The sequence below is a fragment of the Stomoxys calcitrans genome, chromosome 3, assembly GCF_963082655.1.
Source record: "Stomoxys calcitrans chromosome 3, idStoCalc2.1, whole genome shotgun sequence".
In the NCBI taxonomy this organism is placed as follows: domain Eukaryota; kingdom Metazoa; phylum Arthropoda; class Insecta; order Diptera; family Muscidae; genus Stomoxys; species Stomoxys calcitrans.
Window position 1 is genome coordinate 197,986,078 of NC_081554.1, and position 19,494 is coordinate 198,005,571.

Here is a 19,494-nt window from a genome sequence, read left to right on the forward strand (position 1 = left end):
ATGGCATAGTAACTCAAAAATGTAGCCAGCCAAATTTTTGAGTTCGCGTCAGGACTCTTACTCAGGCGGCGGACATTGTCCCTGTGCGCTACAGGGGACTTCAATTTATATTTTCATTTATTTGCATTATGTAGTTCGAAAATGATGGCCGGTTTGAACAAATTATATATCAATTTCAAGGAAATCGGTGAGAGACCCCTAAACTGCAATAAGCCAATTTCACTTACCTAAGTCCAATGTGGTTATACTTGCCAACGAACCAATCGAATAAACTCACGATCACAATCACTATAAAACATATCGCGATAATCACTGTTGCAAATGTTAACGAAGATTCATAAATTATGTCTGATTTAATTCAGTACGACTTTGCCCATAACTTATTAAACAATTTTAACAAAAATATTATGTTATCCTTGAGATTTTTGTAGTGTTTCACACAAATAGTCTCGAAAAATGTATTTTCAACTCTGAAAAACGAACATTGCACCAAGCACCATGTAATGGACATGGAAACACAAAAAGTGAAGCGACTTGGAGTTATTGCCAAAATGTTAGTGGTCGTATATACACAATTGTCGTCAACAGAAAAGTACTTAATTCACTTCACAAAACACCAAGAGTTAACCAAACTGGCGACCGATTTAGAAACCCGTGTTGTATCGAATTCCACTTCTATCAAACAAAAGGTTTGCGGAGATTATAAAAAACTTTGAAACCCCGATGACATTTTCAACCAATAAACACAATAAAATATTTAAAAGCAATAAAAAAAACACACGATTTACCAATAAACCCGGAGTAATATTTCGCGACGTTGTTTACATCTTGATCTTCAATGACTAACCAGCTGTGGCAATTGAGATGGCACAACTCTATATCACCTAACGGTTTGTGCTTGTGCTGAAACCATAAGGTCACTACCTCAAACAGTACTTTTGGCAGTAGCGCATGTCAAAATAGTAATATGTTAAGGACCAAGCGAAATTTTCGGTTGCAACAAATAGTGAACCGTGAACAGCTGAGACCAATTTTTTCCACAAGTGCACTATCTATCAACGAGTTTTGGTTGTGTGTGTGTATTATAGTCAAGAATCAGGATATTCCAATGCATTTCTTATGGCTACGAAAATTTCGTTTTAAATGCATACCGCACTTTAGGCAATATCTGTTTTTTTTTTATTTTTTGAATAGATGATTTTTTTTGGGCTTTTTAAAACATTTGGTATAATCGTGTGAGAAATTCCTCATTGTGTAGACGACCTTCTACAACTTTATGAATTATTTTCATATCTATATGTGGAGATAGAGATCCTCGTGAGCAAGCTCGTTCCGGTCCCAAGGACAATTGCTGCGGGAACATGGTGGCCATTGGTTTTTAAAGGTGCCAATAACTTACTTTGTCATATCGAGTATCATAAGCAGTCAGTATTTTTACAAGAGCTGATGCCGCATGTCCTCTCACTGAGACTCTCCGCTCGATACCGCCAATTGTCCGCGACTGCAGTTGCAGCTTCTCTCCACTATCCGCAGTTGAAAAATATAAATCACTTTAATCATAGTGTAAACGGGATTTGGGGAGACTCAAATCAAATTGATTTGGGCTCGAGTGTAAACGTCGTTTTATGAATTTGCCATCACTGATGAAAAAAGAACCGTTAGCTGGGTGTACTTCATATACGTCAGTCAGAGTAAAATTATGCAGTGTCCGAGACGATGTTTTGTGATTTTCATTGTGTCTATTAATTTATTAAGTTACTAATGTTCGGAAATTTAGTTTAGAAGTGATCGTTTTGTTTTATATACTAATGAATTACAGCCGTTCTATGTACATATTTACATTTGTGTTTTTGCTTTGACTTTGAGGTGCTACTATTTTTGTCGCGTGTGACCATCCAAAGAGTTTTATTTTTTTTTTTCATTCAATGTAATAAAAAGTCACAAAATTGAATATATCGTGTTACAAATCGCAAATCATCGAAAGTGTTTTGTTTCTCAAAGCATTTTGAATGGTAAGTTTGGCAACGAAGGTTGTTTTCTTCCTTTCCCATTATATGCAACCACATTGTTATTATTGTCGAGCATCTTGTATTCCAATGGCGAGAAGAAGGCATAGCAATATACATAGGTGAAGTTTTTCTTCTTGTCTGTATTCGCTCTTGCAGTCAATACTCTTGTCAATGTGAACTACTGCATGGGATCTGAAGTGGCTGACTAGAGAGAACTTTCACGTATGAAAACTTTTCTCTGGCTCGTGGGAACATCATTTCTTCTCACGCGTGATGGTTTCATCTGGTTTCTACTATTGTGGCACAAGTACTATTGTTGTTGTAGCCACAATTGTATGTGGAGGTGGCGCTTTTAGTGAAGCTCCAATAGGTGAGCAAGGTCATTCCGGTCCACAGGACCGATCGCCGCGGGAACGTGGTAGCCATTGGATGTTGTTGTTGTAGCTACATTTTCATGTGGAGGCGGCAATCCTCGTCAAGCTCCTGTAGGTAAGCAATCTCTTTCCGGTCCGACCACCGCGGTAACCGGGTGGCCATTGGTTATTTAAAGGCGTCAATAACCCACCCATTTGTTCAAGGCACACAATTTGTTTGTTCGCTTGATACCGCTGATTATCCGCGACTGCCGTTGCAGCTATTCCATATGGGGCATTCTACTATCCGAAACCTGTGGACGTGTCCGGTAGCTCACAGCTAAGCTTCTTGTGACAGCAATGAACATCACACAGATCGGACCTCAATGTTCCAGCTTGTGTGGTGCTCGCAGCTATCCCGTGCCGGGAGCCTTTAGTTATTTACATATGTTAGTAATGTTCTGTTAAGTATTTAAATGTAGGAACTCTACAACTTGATTGGCGTGCGTCCAGAGGTATCTGCTTGCAAGTCGAGTGGGATTAGCTCGGCAGGAAAAAGCACACGAACCTGGTTAAAACCGACTTACACTGCCAGCATCAATCAATTGTTGGCATAATCCTAGCCATTTAGAAATTTGTGCGACTGCATCTACAGAGACAAAAAACTACAATGGTTTGCCAAGAAAGGTTAAAGGTCATCAAGCGCTAAGGGTGTCGAATTGTCTACATAGCGGCATTCATCGCTTCTGTAAAGATATTTCTTAGACAACATGCAATTGTGAGTTTACACGTGAATCATCTTTGTCTACTCTTGGAAGTGGTCACGCGTGAGTCACGTGATTTGGTATTTGTTATTGTAACCACATTTTCAGGTGGAGGTGTCGATCCTCGTCACGCTCCTGTAAGTGAGCAAGCTCGTTCCGGTCCAAAAGACCGATCGTCGCGGGAGCAGACTCTCCATGGATACCGCTTATTGTTCGCAACTGCCGTTGCAGCTACTCTGTAAAGGGCATTCCACTATTCGCAACCTGTGGGCGCGCCCGGTAGCTCGCAGCTTAGCTTCTCGTGACAGCATGTGTGATGCTCACGTGCCGGGTGTTCGGTAGTGAGACCCAAATTCAACCACCTCATCGTGCGTGACCCTAATTGAATCAAAATTCTTCGTGCGTGAGCGAAATTATGCTCACAACACAAATCACACTCAAGACTCATGAGTCGAGAGTGTTGTCATGGTAACCTCAAGCCATTATCGCGACCGCACAAATAATTCGCGTTTGAGCCACGGCTCTGGTGAAATAAATAAATAAAACTTTCTTCACACTTCGGACCTATAAGGATGTTCTGATAGGTTGAGGGTATTAGTAAATTACTCGATGGTACCTCCTTCCTCAGCATTAGAAAGGAGATTCTCTCTGGGCGTAGCTCCTTCGACAGTTTGGCGCTGCGAATGATGTTTGTATCTCTGTTCTCGATTATTTATTGTAAATCTGCTAGGAACCCAAGCCACAAACGGCTCTTCTTGCCCTATCACTCTGCATGATGCTGACTCATCTCTTCGGACCAGTGACAATCACGCCGCCAAAAGTAACTGAGGTCTTATCCTCCCATCTACCGGGATTTGTGAGTGACTTGAAACTTAGTGCTTTATGGATTAATATCCGACCCCTCTTTTGAACCTAACCGAGTGCATTTAGTGGTCTAGCCATGCATTCCACTAATGATCGTTGACCAGCCAAACATCATTGACGTCTGCCAGTTCGAAAGAAAGAACATTTCCTTAATAGTACCTTCCATATCTTAAAACTACGTTGTTTGATAAGTTGAGCAGCAATCAATTATTATATTTAACTAATAATTATCGCAGACTGTTGCAAAATTTTGCGTAACCCAAATATGCATGACACCGTATCTTACTCGATAATTCCATTTTTGTCATTTTTATTAATAGCTAATAGAAGAAAAACTACGTTTCCGCTATTGTTTTAGCACACCATTATTGCAGACTCTTGTATTTTGCTTGCATTTACTTTATATCTCATTCTTATGTTAAATAGAATTTTTGAAGTTGACTAAGAATTGTTATTTAAAGCTAAGCTCTTTTTGCTTTAGAATCAGAGCTGGAATCGTATTTATCTCCTTAAGTCACAATAACAAATGGGCTAAACATTGACATTGGAGCCGACTTAAATTTAGAAAAGAAATAACTATTTTCAGCACAGTTGGGCGGGCGTGCATGTTTAGTTCTTCCACCTCTTGTTTTGGTAGTCCCATTTGGAGGAAAGGCCAGTGACGGGGTTGATTTCCAAATCGAGCATACGTTTCAATTGGGCCTTTTGGTGCTCTTCATCGAATGTATTGGGCAATTCATCGTAGACTGTAACAAAAAAACATAACCATAAGCACTAAATTTCCTCCTTTGCAAAACTGCAAAAATGCTTACCAAACAAGTTCATGAAGATGGCAACCCAAATAGCAGCACTGGCGAACAACAAACCCATGCCCAAATGCATTTTCCATTCACCAGAAGGAGCCTTCAATTCGGCGAGGGTTTGGCAGAAACTGGCACGGTACAAAGCTTTCTTTTCCTCCATGCTCAATTTCTTCCAATCTTGCTTCTCCTTTTCGCGCAAGTTGTTGATTTCGTTGGTGGGCTCACGGAAGCGAATTGGGGGCATTGGGTAGTCGACACGGTCTACATAGCAGGCGGTGCCGTTCCAGCCGTAGCCAACAATTTCACGTTTGCCAATCTTGTCCAAGGTGTGGACGGAGGCTACGCTGCCAACTTGAGATGTGCGGGGCAATTGGGCGGCCAATTGACGGCGCAAAGCCATGTTAAGAACGCGTAGAGCCATTGTAAAGGTATGTGATCGAAATCTGAAAAGGAAAAATTAAACGAAAATAATTATCCAATTCCCAATAAATTTTCATTTCTTTTGGTCCTTTTGGCATTCAAAAAATGTTTGTCGAAAGCAGTGGCCCGGTTAGAGGTTATGTAATCATTTTTATACTCGATCTCATAAGAGAAGTAAGAAACTTTTTGTCTATACAATCTTTTTACAATTAAAACGGTTTTCATGTATAGAATCTCTCAAAAATAATTCTAAACAGCACTTTTCTTAGAGTTTTCACATGTTTTGCAGCTTATACTTCTCATATCTTAAAAATGTTACACAACCAATGCTTTTTTCAGTTTTGTAAAAAAATGTATATTGGGCTCATTTTTATGTGCTGTTATAAAAGGGGTCTTTAAAAACCTCCTTTATTAGCAGAGATTTAATACAGTTCAAACCAAAAGCATTAATTCAACAATTACTTTTTTACAAAGCTCAAAAAATTTGACTCACTTTTCACTAGCCTGCAATCGTTAAGGAAAAAACTCCGCTAATACAGGGTTGTTAGGTATGTGGTGGTAACATATGTCAACTATAGAGTTGCACTCATGGATAAAAATGACATTTGTTATAATTAGTGGCGTATCGTAAAGTAAAGACATCGAAATTAAATAAAGGTGCACAGATAAAATGGACGATAAAAAAGAATTTTAGTAAAAATGCAAAGGAGATATGATTGGGTTTTTTAATTATTGGTCTAGCGAATTCGCTAGTTTAAGCAGAATATTCTGTTCAGCTTTCGGTATTGTTGCGAAAAACTTAAACAAAATATAATTTTTTTTGAACATAATTACACGAGACTTTTTATTCTAACTAAATATCATATCCAGGGTTAATTGTTTTTAAGTGTTTCGTTTAAAGGGTTTTCCCGCCATTTTTGGGCGATTATGTTTTATAGGTTATAGATTTTTAAGCAAAACAAACTTGCCGATTTCATTCTTTAGGACATTTCCGAATGCGATTTTTGTAGTGTTTGTAAAAAAGGTAATCATGAAAAACATGGGTTTTCAACGGTGAAAAACGAACATAGTGCCAGCCATAAGCAATTAATTTAAAATAGTCATTTATTTATTTCACATGTTGTTAACTTATAGGTTTTTTATATGGAGCTTGACAGCTGTTCACGTGAAAATTACATTTGTCGCCGAATAGAGTAGCACATATTGTCGCCGAATAGAGTACCAAACCTCGTGTAAACAGCACCACATACAAAGATTAGAAATGATCGAAATATAGCTGCCATATAAACCGTTCTCGTATCTTGAATTCTTGAGCCTTTAGAGAACGCAATTATTGTCCGATTTGGCTAAAATTTTGCTTGCAGTCTTTCGTTTTAACGACCGGCAACTATGCCATACCATACGTCCAAATCGGTTCATAACCTGATGAAGCTCCCATATAAAATGAGTTACCGATTATATTTCTTGAGTCTATAGAGGGTGCAATTCTTACTCGTTTTGGTTGAAATTTTGCACAAGGACTTCTCCCTTGACCTTCAGCATGCCTGCCAAATATGGTTGCCATTATTGATAGATAGCCAGCTCTACTCAGCTTGCCTATAGTAATACCTAAGTTGTATCGTTTCAAGTGTTCTTACCACATATTCCGCTTATGTTCGGTGACCACCCTCTTAATTTCCAGATTCAGCTCGCTGATTCTGGAGTTAGTGGGTCAGTGCTTCTAATTCCATCACGTTCGTCTGCGAGTACCACTGCCATTGCCGGAAAATTAGGCAGCACTTGGGCTATTCGACCGGCGGCATAAAATGAGTGGCTGCTGCGTTCTAGAATTATTTTCATGATTTTTCAATTTGCAAACACTGTGCGTTGTTATTCTTCTTCTTATATATAAAAATCAATTTGTGTTTGTTTGTCGGTTTCGTATACACTCAAAAACTACTGAACCGATTATCTTGAAATTTTCACAGATTGTGTAGGTTGGTAGTAGATTACGAATTGACATTAAAATTTGCGTTCAGTCTAGGTGGCGCTTTTCCTCCAAAAAATACGTCGAATAGATTAATTGACCCATTGATACCAAATTTTGGAAACAAGTGTTTGGGGGGACGCCCTAAAGCACCCCCTAAACTGCATTTCCGACTATGGCAATATGGAGGTCAAATCAACGGTTTTGGGAGTAACGAATGAATTTGATATCTATTTTCAGGGAAAAGGGCCCTGTGTGGCTCGCCCCAGCCCCAAAACACTCTCCAATCGGCTCATATGTACCGACCATGGCAATATGAAGTGAATATATAGATTGAAGAGATTATATAGTGAAACACTATATCATTACCCTAATTTTCAAAAACATCAGATCTCGGAGATTGGTTTTGCACAATGATTGATTTTACGGGTAATTGATGCTCATTTTCGGGACAAAGGTTATGGGGTCCACCCCACCCTCAAACAGAACTTACTTCCCGATCATGCCATTATGGGGTTAATATAAAATGCATTTGAAAGTAGAGCATGAATCTTATATTTACTTTAAGGGCCAAGTGTATGGGTGGCGACCCCCACCCCCGAAATATCCCCTAAACCGGAAATATGTACCAACACCATAATATAGGACTCAAACGAGAGGCATTTGGCAGTAGAGTAAAAATTTGCCCAATAACCGAACAGGGACAAACCTCTCACGCCAAACCAATGAATGCTATCCGATTTGAGTTTAAACTCAATGATAAGGGACCTTTTTTATGGCCGAGTCCAAACAACGTGGCGCAGTGCGGCACCTGTTTGGGGAGAATTTTTTAAATGACCATTCATGGCATGTTACCCCACAGAATGGACAACCACCGATTTAAATTTCGACCGATGTTCTCGCCAGGATTCGAATGCAGGCGTTCAGCGTCATAGGCGGACATAGGTTACATTGGTACGACTTCTATATCCACATTCATGGCGAAGTGCCCCCACCCTAAAAATATATTAGAAAGTGAGAGAAGGCGCTTGCTCGGCTGGCCCGGTTCGGCTGGTCTTATATCAAATTCGATTTGTGTTTGTTTGTTCTGTATAGACTCAAATATGACTGAACTGATTACCTCGGAATTTTCACAGATTGTGTAGGTTGGTCTGGAAGGAAGCATAGGCTATATAATTTTTTGATATCGGGACGGGGGCGGACCCTCCCCCTCACTACAAAAGTACTACCCAAATATAAAAGTGGACCAATCGGAACAATTTGGGATTCAAATGAAATGTATACGAAAGTAGAGTACGAATTTCATAATAAAAGTTGGGTCCAAGTACCTGGGGGAAGGCCCCAGCCCCAAAACCCCTTAAAATAGGTTTATTTGGCGATCATGACAATATGGGACTCAAAGGTATTCGGGAGTAGATTACGAATATGGTCAGGAAGTTGGAATAGGTTTCATAATTTATTGATAACATGGCGGACCCTCCACCGTTACCCTAAAAACATCACCCAAAATCCAAAGTAGACCGATAAAGATAATATGGGTATCAAATGAAAACTATGCGGGAGTAGATAACGAATCTGGCATACAAATTCATGTCGAAGTATAGCGGGTCACCCCACCCCCACAAAAACGCCCAAAATGGGCACATTAGCCAATCACGGATATATGGGCTCGGTTTCTTTGTTTCGTATACACTGGGAAACGGCAGAACCGATTTTCTCGAAATTTTCGCATATTGTGTAGGTTGGTCTGGAAGGAAACATAGGCTATTTAATTTTTTGGTATCGGAAGGGGGACGGAGCCTCCCCTTATGCCAAAAACACAACCCAAAATCAAAAGTGGACCATTCGGGACAATATAGGTATCAAATGAAAGCTATTGGAGAGTAAAATACGAATATGGTATTAAAATTTGAGTCTAAGTACCCATCGGCCCCAACCCCAAAACTCCCCCAAGCAGACATATTGGACGTTCATTTCAATATGGGGCTCAAATGAAAGTTATTCGGGAGTAGATTTCGAATATGGCATACACTGGGTCACGCCACCCCTCAAAAACACCATTAGACCCATTATAACTATATGATACTTAGCTGAACCGATTTTCTTAAAATTTTCATAGATTGTGTACGTTTGTCTGGAAGAAAACATAGGCTATATAATTTTTAGATATCGGGTGAAGGCGGACCCTCCCATATCCGAAAGTGGTCAGATGGCTACAATAAGGGTATCAAATGAAAGGTTTTGAAGACCAGAAATCGAATATGGCAATAAAATTTGGGTCCAAGTACCCAGAGGGCCCCCACCCCAACTCCAATACTCCTCTAAACAGATATATTAGAAGTCAGATGGCTACAATAAGGGTATCAAATGAAAGGTTTTGAAGACCAGAAATCGAATATGGTATTAAAATTTGGGTCCAAGTACCCAGAGGGCCCTTACCCCAACTGCAATACTCCTCTAAACAGATATATTAGAAGTTCATTTCAATATGGGACTCTAATGAAAATTATTAGGCAGTAGATTACAAATATGGTCCAAGTAATGGGAGGTCACTCACCGCGCAAAAACCCCTAAATAGGCATATTAGCCTACCATGCCTATATGAGACTTAAATGAAAGGTATTTTGGTGTAGATTACGAATATGACATTAAAATTTGGCACTTTTCCTCCTAACGATACGTCAAATTGGTTATATATGACCCATTATGCCAATATGGAACTCAAATGAAAGGTATTTGAGAGTAGAAAACGAGTCTGAGATACCATCCGTCCCTTAATGAGAACATTACCTTAAGGAAGAACATTACCACCAGGAACCGAGAAGGGGCAAATTTTCACACATCAATGAGTGCTTTAGTTTAATTGAGTGATTCCAGTTTAAACTCAATGATAATATTTTTATAGCCGATTCCGAACGGCATCCCGCAGTGCGACACCTCTTTGCGGAAAAATTTTTAAATGACCATGCATGGCAATATACCTCGTAAATGTCGCCAACATTAAGAGCGGATAAACACCGTTTTGTCCGATGTTCTTGCCAGGATTCGAACGCGTTCAGCATCATAGTATACAATGGCACGAATTCGTTATCCGCATTCAGGGCGAAGTGTCCGCACCCTAAAACGATATTAGAGAGTTAAAGAAGGAGCGGCGGAGCGGGACCGGTTCGGCTACTATACCATAAACGTTGTATAGATTCAGTCCGTTCCACATGAATGGCGACCCTCAACCCTGTATAAAAAGTCGTGAGATTAATTTTTGGAAAAAATGTTTTATTTTTAATTTTTCTGTTATATTTTTATAGCATTCATTTCATGTTTTTTTTTTTTTTTTTTTTGTTTAATTAATAATTTTAAATTACAAATTATTTTGATTTTACATTTCATTATGCTCTTTCGCTCTTCGACTGCCTTGCTTTTGTTTTACTTTATTTTTAATTTCTTTGTGTTTTTTTGTTTTTGTTTTTAACTACAACTAAAATATGAACTTATTTGATAATATCGTTTTGCATAATAATAGAATAGTTTATGTAATTGGTTTAAGCTATTATCTCTTCATTATCCTCATCATCAATGATGGTTCTCTTAGTTATCATAGTTATGAAACAAATTGCATTCAAATTATTAAAATATGGAGAAAACAAGTTCAACTAAAAACTATAACAAGCTTTAATAATTATTTTTGTTTTTATATTTTTATATTTTATTTTAATTAAGTTACACAAAACAGAAATTTAGCTATATTTATTGATTTGTTGTTGTTGTTGTTGATTTTTTTAAATATATTTTTGTGTGTTATATGTTTGTTGGCTGTGTATGAAACTGCTGTGGGGGCGGCTATTAAGTGTCTGTATTTTTTTTTTCAGGGTATCTGGTCTACATGGGGAGGTTGATGGCAAAATTTTTGAATTGGTTTAGCTGTAGCATTTTTTATTGGCCTTTATATAGGATTTTTGGGTTATTTCTTGTTTCATAAGTTTTTGGTAGGGACTTAAAAGCGCTTTTCCATACATTTCGTTTAGTTTTGTTAGTTAAGTTGTTAATTAGTGGTATTATAGTAATAATAATTTGGCTTAGTATGAAGTATTATTTACAATTTACAGATATTCGATTGGCGACTTGAGATTTGACCCGTTCGAGCTTGTCGTCGTACCATGCATCTCGTCTCTCTCTCGAAATTAAAACATTTTAGTAACTAATTGTTAGCGTCGGTGTTGTTATGGAACCAGCTTAGAAAATTGTATTAACATCTTATGTTAAAGGATTTTCTTTTCTAGATTTGGATTTCCTCAAGTCGCAGTCGTCCTGCGCCTTTATAAAAGTAAGAGAGATTTTCAATAACACCAGAGACCAAGTGACACCTCTTGCCAGTGTCGTTGTGTGTTTGGGTGCAAATGGTATGGGGAATGGTGTTCAAATAAAAAAATTTGCATTTTTAACAAGTGCGGCTAAAAAGTGCAATTTTGAATTCAACCGATTTTTGTTTTGCAGATCTTTGCGTTTCATTTGTTTTTTTTTTTTTGTTGGTATGACATTTGCTGCATTGTGACTTGGGCAACTGCTTTCTTTTGTGTTACAACATTTCAGAGTTTTGCAGAAAGTAGTGCAAGTGCGATTAGTGGGTGACTACGTCAGATTTTCTGGGGCTTGTGCTTTATTCAGATCTATGCTTATTTTTGTTTTATTTTAAAGGCCTTTCCTTGTTCTCTGGGGTGTTCAAAAATCTCTATGGCGCGGATTTTGGCATTTGGTTTGGAGTTTAAATGAAAAAAAAAAATATTACCTAAGATCTATGCCAGCTGCTCTCTTTTAACTTTCATTGTTAGCCAGTTTTTGGGGATTCCCTAAAAAAGTCTTGGAATTCTGGGGTTTTCCTTATATAAAATATACAAAATTTGTGGTATTTAAAAGATACATTTACATACAGGGTTGGTTTTTAGTTATTTTAGTTTTGTAAAAAGTTTGTTTTTTTGTTTTGTTTTGTAAAGTCGACATATATAAATGTTAGTCATTTGTTGTTGTGTTTTCAAGGGGGGGGAGGGGGGATTATATAAATACGAGTATGTTGTATATAAACTTTGGGAGAAAGCTGTATAAAGTTCTGCATACTTCAGTTGTATTATTGTTGCATACGGTCCTGCCTTCTATCAGCGGTTACATATGCCCGAATATCAGTAAAACCATTTTGCGCTCATTGCCACAGTAGATGATGGTCTGCTGGATCCTCAGACGCATCATTCGCCTGATCTCATTCGGCCCCTGCTGAGCTGTCTGGTGTAATGTTGGAATCCAGACTGGCACAGTCGGATTCTTGGTCTTGATTTTCAGAGTAATTGGCAGCTTCTTGCAGGCGCATCAGCATATTTAACTAAGAAGTGAAGAGAGAGAGAAAGGAGGGGGGGGTAAATGAATAAATGGATGTGTTAGAAAATCATTGCCCAAACTCACCAATGGATCCTGATTGTCTCCACTACTGGCCGCCACTCCCTCCAAACCAACATCTTCTGCATTGATTTGCCTTAGCGGTGGCACTGAATCCGGTCCATAGGGCCAGGGATATGAGTTACGTATAAAGGCTGATGGATCATTCCAGGCTCCTCCACGGCGACCATATAACTGCACTCCTTCCCTAACAGCCTCTATCAAATAGGGTGACAGATGATAATTCCAAATGTCGGTGAACCACACCTGTGACTCTTTTAGATCCAAAGGACAGGCCAAAAACAGGCGTGGTCCTATGGTAACATCACTAGAACTATGAGCCTCCAAAAAGCGATTAATGTGTTGCCAGACAGTGGGTAACCAAGCCAAAACTGAAGCCAACTCGGGTTGAGAGTGTTGAGCTTGCAGCTCCATTTGGAATAGACGTCTACGCAAAAAGCGTCCCAAAAAGCCTTTGACAGGCTCCATATGATTGGCTGTCAATACCTTAAAATGATAAAACATTAAAAACTTGCAAATTTGTTAAACACTTCAAACCACTTACCCATCTGAAGTTATGATGCAACTGCAAATTTGTGGTATTGCATGTGGCCTGGGACATGGTGCCTATAATACAAGGCAGCTTGGCTGCCGGTCCCGCACTCAGCAGGCAGGAGAAGACATCACCCAAGGCCGAGGCATGATGTAGATTATCTAAAATTATCACCGAAGGCAATTCAGAGGCTCCATTGGCTATGGCCGCCTGTTCGGCCACATGACCCAAATACTGTCTCAACTCCTTGGAGGATTTGTGATCCACACTGTTTAGAGAAAACAAAAACAAATCAATAAAGATTTTTTTTTTAATTTTTATTACATGGTAACTCACTTAAATGTGGCTATGGCTTCCGAAGGATTGCCTCTACCCGAACGCGCCACCAAAAATTCAGCCAAACGTCTGGCCAAATAGGATTTGCCAGTGCCACTGGGTCCGCACAGTATCAATCGGCGATGTTCGGTCAACAAACTTATATAGCGATGGACTATGCTTCTCGGTATAAGGCTGTCAAAGGCCAAGCTGCCCACACCTTGCAGGCAGATATACAAAGTCCTAACATTTCCCACTATGTAGCCGCAAGGCAGCAGTTCTGGGAAACCCATCTCTGGCCCACGCTTGGCTTCACCCAGGTGATATGATGTTATGGAGTCGGTGTTCAAGCCCAAATTTGTTCCCGGATCTATGCGGGACACATAGTCTTTGAATGTTTTTCTCACTATGTAATCCAAATTCTGCCAAGAGGTCTTCCCGGAAATGTAGGTGTAGGCAATGACAAATTCGTTGGGACTGGCTGTAGGGAATGCTTTGCACTCGCCATTCTCATCCAAATTGTTGCCTATCATTGAGCTGTTGGCATAGAAATCATCCACTTCCAACATTTCTTCACAGTACTTCGTAAAGGATTCTGGTTGACCCAGGTAACAGGCTATGGCAATCTTCTTGCCATCGCTCACATCCGGCAACTCCTCGGCAGTGTTGGGCATATGAGCTGGGCTGGATATGGCTTCAAGAGCTGGGGGTGGTGGGGTCAAATCGATGTGTGTGGTGGGCGATAGTGGAGGTGGTGGTGGTTCTGGAGCAGGGGCCGGTGGTATATTCTCCTCCTCGACTTCCTCCTCTAGTCTTTTGGGCAATTCCATGGGTGGCCTGGTGTTGGCATCAGCCAAAGAGTAACGCCTGGACTCACCTATGGAACCGTTGGGACTAACCGCATTGCCCAGGGAAGCTTCTGAACCAGCTAAAGATCTGCTGGTAACCATTTTCTGCAATCGCTCATTGTTCTGTTTCAGCGACATCATCTCTGCCCTCATTTTGTTCACAGTGTCTTTGAGACTCTCTAGCTGGGAGGCAGAGCTTAGAGCCTCCAAGCGAATATCTGTTAGGACCAGATCCTTTTCCCTGAGTTGTTTTTTCAGATCCTCGACAACGTGTATGGCATCCTCATGCTCTATGGCATCTATGGGCTTGGCATTGTCTATGAGGGTAACCGTTTTGGCCGGACTTGATTTGGTGGGCGATGTGGGCAATGGAGGCGCCGGTTGAGTGGCCAAAGCCGAAAGACCCAAAGGTTCGGCATGATTATGTCCATTGGTTTTATTGAGACTACCATTGTCACTGGGATTTATTGATGCGCTACTATTGTGCTGGCCATGGTTGTGACCAACATGACGACTAGTTTTGGAAATTTTGGCATTACGTGAAAAGGCTTTTGTGAAAGAACTTCTCAGCCAGCCCTTTTTCTTTTGTTTCTTGTCTTGGGTGGAGCAGGATGAGCCAATGGAATTCACCGAGCACATGGAATCCGAACTGTGATGTCTTTGCATGGCACCACCACCCGTGCCATTCGTACCCGGCTGCTGTTGCTGCTGCTGCTGCTGATGATGTTGGCTGGCACGTGACATATGCTGACCGGGCATTGAGGGTGGCAGTGGTGGAGGTTTCTGACTGAGCAGATCATTCTGAGATTGACTTTGCGTTTGTACACCCATACTTTGCATGTGGGCAGTGGTGAGACCGGCTTGTATGGACTGTTTGCGCAAAAGTTCTATGGTCTGACGCATGTCGGTTAGCTCGCCATCTTTGCGTTCTGCTGTGGCCGTCAGGTGCTGCAGACGGGAGGTCATATTCGAAAGGGATTGTTCAAAGGCATTCACCACATGGGCCTGCAAGAGAGAAGGAGAAAGATAGATACGAGTTAATTAGCCCCACAAGAGAATTATTCAATTAAATTTTCATTACTAAACTAAAACTTTGAGTTTTCCAATTTCTATCCATTTGGGCTTCATTTTGCCTTAACTTAAGTGTTTACCCTGGTCGGCTGTCATGTGGCATTAACCAAATTGATTTTGTTACCTGTCTATTGGCAAATTCATTACATCGATTAGTGGTGGTTGATTAAAATGTTTCATCCAGGGTGATGGATGCTGGGTTGAGTGTATAGCACATGGCCACACCCCACCCAGCACGTTTGGGTATTCACTTACTTTGAAAGTTCCTTGACAAATTAGATAATTAAGTCATATGCCTAGCAAACCGTCTATTTGGGCATGTATGGCCAACACAAATTTTATTAGTTTTAAATGTATGCCTTGCCACATAGTCCGTGTTTATGGTCGGCGGTGTTGCTACGTCTTCTTGCGCTAGTGACTCAGTCAATGCGTTTGGATATGGCCAAGGTCTCTTATAGGTTATCCTTGCCTTTTGCCATTGTGCCGCGAAAACTCTGTTCCGTTCTGGGTAATTTCTTTAGTGCGGCGAAGCCAGTGCCCCCTATCTAATTAAATATGCAGCACCTGCTGTTTCTGGTTAATGCTAGGGAATGTAGTTAAGAATACAGCATTTTTTTCGCTCGTTCGCTGAAACGCAACTCACGGCGTTGTAGACGCTCACCTCACATCACTCGATAGTGCTCAAGTCGTCTGTGAATGAAGGAAATGCGAGTTAAGTTTCATGCAACGGCATTAAATTGTTCCTTAATTCATGCTTTGCAGCACGGACAGAAATCTCTGTTGGTGTTTCGAATTTTAATACATATTGCATCCAGGGCTGAGTTGGTTGGGTCACATAAGCACCCAGTTCATTGTGGTGTAGTTAAAATTCGATTTAAAGCTTTAACAGACTGTGAATAGGATGGTATACATGTAAGTGGCTGTGTGTGTGTAGATGCTAGTTTCCTAGTTGATCCTTTTTTTCATTCCTCTCCACCTCCACATCTGCGAAAGGATGTCATTCCATTGTGTTGAACTATGCATATCATCACACAGACGAGTTTAGGTCTTCTGCCAATGGCAGTTTGGTGGGGTAATATTACGGTGTCGCTGTAATCAAATTTTATGTCGAATTTCCTACGTGATGCGACAGTAAATGACAAAATGTGTGGCACGATTTCCCATCTGCACTGAAGCTAACAAAAAAAAAAAACAAACAAAAACCAAAATTCCATACTAGGTTCATGGGAAAAGTGTATGCGACGGAAACCCTCGCTTTGTTAACTAACAGGAGTCAAAAGTTTAACCAATTTATGCTACAACTTTTGTATTCGTCTGTATCATGTCAACTGACTATTGGCCAAAATGACTGTTACATTTTGTGGTTGGGAAAAGAACAACTTTGAAAAAAGGATTGAAAAGGCCACATATCAACATTAGGGCAAAACCCCCCCCCCCCCCCCACAAACATCGATGCTTTAAAGAAATTAACACCAAGTCATCTGAACACATAATGAAGCTGACATTCAGTCAGTTAGTCCATTATCACATTTTGAACATTAATCATTATTTGTCCTCGAGAAAAACAATCTAATTTCCAACACTCAATAACAATAGACATTAACATGGAAAATGATTTTAAAATTGGTTAGAGACGGGGGCATCTTTTAAATATGGTAACGAATGAGAAGGTAGCGTTATTTTAGGTATCGACTTCAGGTAAAAAACAAGTAAGAGCGTGCTAAGTTTGGCCGGGCCGAATCTTATATACCCTCCACCATGGATCGCATTTGCGGAGTTCTATGCGCGTTATCTCTTTTTAGGCAAACAAAGAATATTGAATAAGAACTGTTATGCTATTGGAGCTATATTAAGTTATAGTCCGATTTGGACCATAAATGAATGCTGAACATTGTAAAAGTCATTGTGTAATATTTCAGTTCATTCGGATAAGAATTGCGCCTTGTAGGGGCTCAAGAAGCAAAATCGAGATGCATCAAGCTATTGATCGATTCAGACCATATCAGACATGTATGTAGAAGGTCATAAGGGAAGCCGTTGTACAAAATTTCATCCAAATCGGATGAGAATTGCGCCTTCTAGAGGCTCAAGAAGTTAAGAACCCAGATCGGTTTATATGGTAGCTATATCAGGTTATGTACCGATTTGCGTCATACTTAGCACAGCTGTTAGAAGTCATAACAAAACACCTCATGCATGATTTCAGCCAAATCGGATGAGTATTGCGCGCTCTATTGGCTTAAGAAGTCAAGATCGGTTTATATGACGGCTATATCAAAACATGGACTGATTTGAACCATACTTAGCGCGGTTGTTGGAAGTCATACCAAAACACCACGTGCAAAATTTCAGTAAAATCGAACGAAAATTCCGCACTCTAGAGGCTCAAGAAGTCAAGACCCAAGATCGGTTTATATGGCAGCTATATCAAACCATGGACTGATTTGACCCATTTACAATCCCAACCGACCTATACTAATAAAAAGTATTTGTGCAAAATTTCAAGCGGCTGGCTTTACTCTTTCGAAAGTTAGCGTGCTTTCGACAGACAGGCGGACGGACGGACAGACATGGCTGGATCGACTTAAAATGACATGACGATCAAGAATATATAGACTTTATGGGGTCTCAGATGCACATTTCGAGGTGTTACAAACAGAATGACGAAATTAGTAAACCCCCATCCTATGGTAGAGGGTAAAATAACTTCGTTGACTACAAACGAGAATTTTGTTTTTAAGAGAAATTTTCATGGAAATGTTGTCTTCAGAAAAAATTTCATGAAAATTTTGCCTTTAGAGAAATTTATTTAAATTTTGTTTTAAGTGATTCATTGAAATCTTGTCTTTAGAGACCATCGTATTGAAATTTTGTACATAGAAAAAATGTTTTCCAAAAATGGTATAGTAGAGCACGATGCTGATAAATTTTTATGACTAAGTGTTTGGGGGACCACCCCACTCCTCAAAGCACCCCTAAATCGGCCATGTTAATGTGGGGCTCAAATGAAAGGTATTGCAGAGCAGAGAAGAGAAGTAGAGCACGAAATTGATACCTTTTTTCGGGACCAATTTTCTGGGGGTCTACCCCTTTCCCAAAACACCCAATAAACAGCAATTAATTACTGACCATCGCAATATGTGTCTCAAACAAAGGTATTTGGGAGTAGAATATGAATCTGATATCCAAATTTGGGACCAAGTATTTAAGGCCAAGTGTTTGGGGACGCCTCATCCCATAAATTTCCCTTAAACCAATGGCAATATGGAGTTTAAATAAATGCCATTTGAGAGTAGAGCACGATGCTTATATTCTTTCAGGGCTTAGTGTCAGGGCGACCTCACCGCCGAAAACACCCCTAAATCGGACATACATATTTACCAATCATGCCATATGGGAGTTAAATGAAAGATATTTGGGAGTAGAGCACGAAATTCATATTCACACCACACCCTTAACCCACCAACTACCACCCTGGGCGCCTTCCCACACCCAAAATACCATTGAGAATATCGAGCTCAAATAGAGCATTTTTTGAATGGAGTACATCTTACATCTAACCTTTACTGACCCTTAACCCTCCGAGTGAATACAAAGACCAATAAAGATAATATGGGATTCAGATAAAGTCAGTTAAATTGTTATACTGTTAGTGAAGTAGCATGGCATTTCACTCACAGCTCTTTAATTATCGAAAATAAATATTCAAAAAATCATTTTGTTCCATATAAAGTAAAAAAAGGTGCAGCGGAGCGGGCTTGGTTCAGATAGTTAGAAATACAAAACAATGATAAGTATGTATACGCGCTAACATTCTCGGGCTAGAAAACCCCCCCTGGCTACTTCCCTGCTTGGAGTGTTTGAGAAAAATTTTCTGCGGAAATCAATTTTTAACGAAATTGACGAAACAAATACAACTTTACATGAAATTTTGATTTCCATAAAAGTTCCTATTTGAGTAAAATACTAGTTTCACATTTCAATGTCAATCACCAAATCCTTTATATGGAATTTAGGGTATTTGAAGATCAACCACAATGGAAAAATTAAGTCATTAGAAGAATGTTTGCATTTTCCAAAAGGGTAAAGGAGCTGCATGACTATGAT

General features: G+C 39.8%; 2 protein-coding genes and 1 long non-coding RNA gene across 11 annotated transcripts in view; all 3 read right to left on the reverse strand.

The window, feature by feature from the left end:
* The window catches only part of LOC131996374 (uncharacterized), a 204,047-nt gene extending 203,227 nt beyond the window's left edge, over positions 1-820 (reverse strand). The window contains exon 1 of the long non-coding RNA XR_009397823.1: positions 228-820. This is a non-coding gene — a long non-coding RNA (uncharacterized LOC131996374). The remainder of the gene's footprint in view (positions 1-227) is intronic.
* Positions 821-4,337: 3,517 nt separating this feature from the next.
* LOC106088271 (cytochrome c oxidase subunit 4 isoform 1, mitochondrial) lies at positions 4,338-5,796 on the reverse strand. 2 transcript variants are annotated; one of them, XM_013253700.2, is made up of 3 exons: positions 5,707-5,796; positions 4,803-5,236; positions 4,338-4,736 (listed from the first exon to the last, which is right to left on the reverse strand). In XM_013253700.2, the coding sequence occupies exons 2-3, from the start codon at positions 5,212-5,214 to the stop codon at positions 4,600-4,602; spliced, it is 549 nt and encodes a 182-aa protein (XP_013109154.1). In that variant the 5' UTR covers positions 5,215-5,236; positions 5,707-5,796; the 3' UTR covers positions 4,338-4,599. The 2 variants fall into 2 exon arrangements, with proteins under 2 accessions (XP_013109154.1, XP_013109163.1); XM_013253709.2 differs by lacking the exon at positions 5,707-5,796 and adding an exon at positions 5,617-5,685.
* A 4,637-nt stretch (positions 5,797-10,433) lies between these two features.
* LOC106088247 (protein sickie) overlaps positions 10,434-19,494 on the reverse strand; it is a 348,338-nt gene continuing 339,277 nt past the window's right edge. For all 8 annotated transcript variants that reach the window (XM_059365006.1, XM_059365005.1, XM_013253689.2 and 5 more), the window contains 4 exons: positions 13,490-15,321; positions 13,166-13,421; positions 12,628-13,107; positions 10,434-12,547 (listed from right to left, as the gene is read on the reverse strand). In XM_059365006.1, coding sequence (XP_059220989.1) covers positions 12,428-12,547; positions 12,628-13,107; positions 13,166-13,421; positions 13,490-15,321 — 2,688 coding nt within the window. In that variant the 3' untranslated portion in view covers positions 10,434-12,427. The remainder of the gene's footprint in view (positions 12,548-12,627; positions 13,108-13,165; positions 13,422-13,489; positions 15,322-19,494) is intronic.

Excerpts from the sequence above, each read along its gene's own strand:
- LOC106088271 (XM_013253700.2), bottom strand. The coding sequence starts at position 5,214 with ATGGCTCTACGCGTTCTTAACATGGCTTTGCGCCGTCAATTGGCCGCC. Across the intron at positions 4,737-4,802 it reads CATCTTCATGAACTTGTTTG|TCTACGATGAATTGCCCAAT; the intron begins GTAAGCATTTTT and ends TTTTTGTTACAG.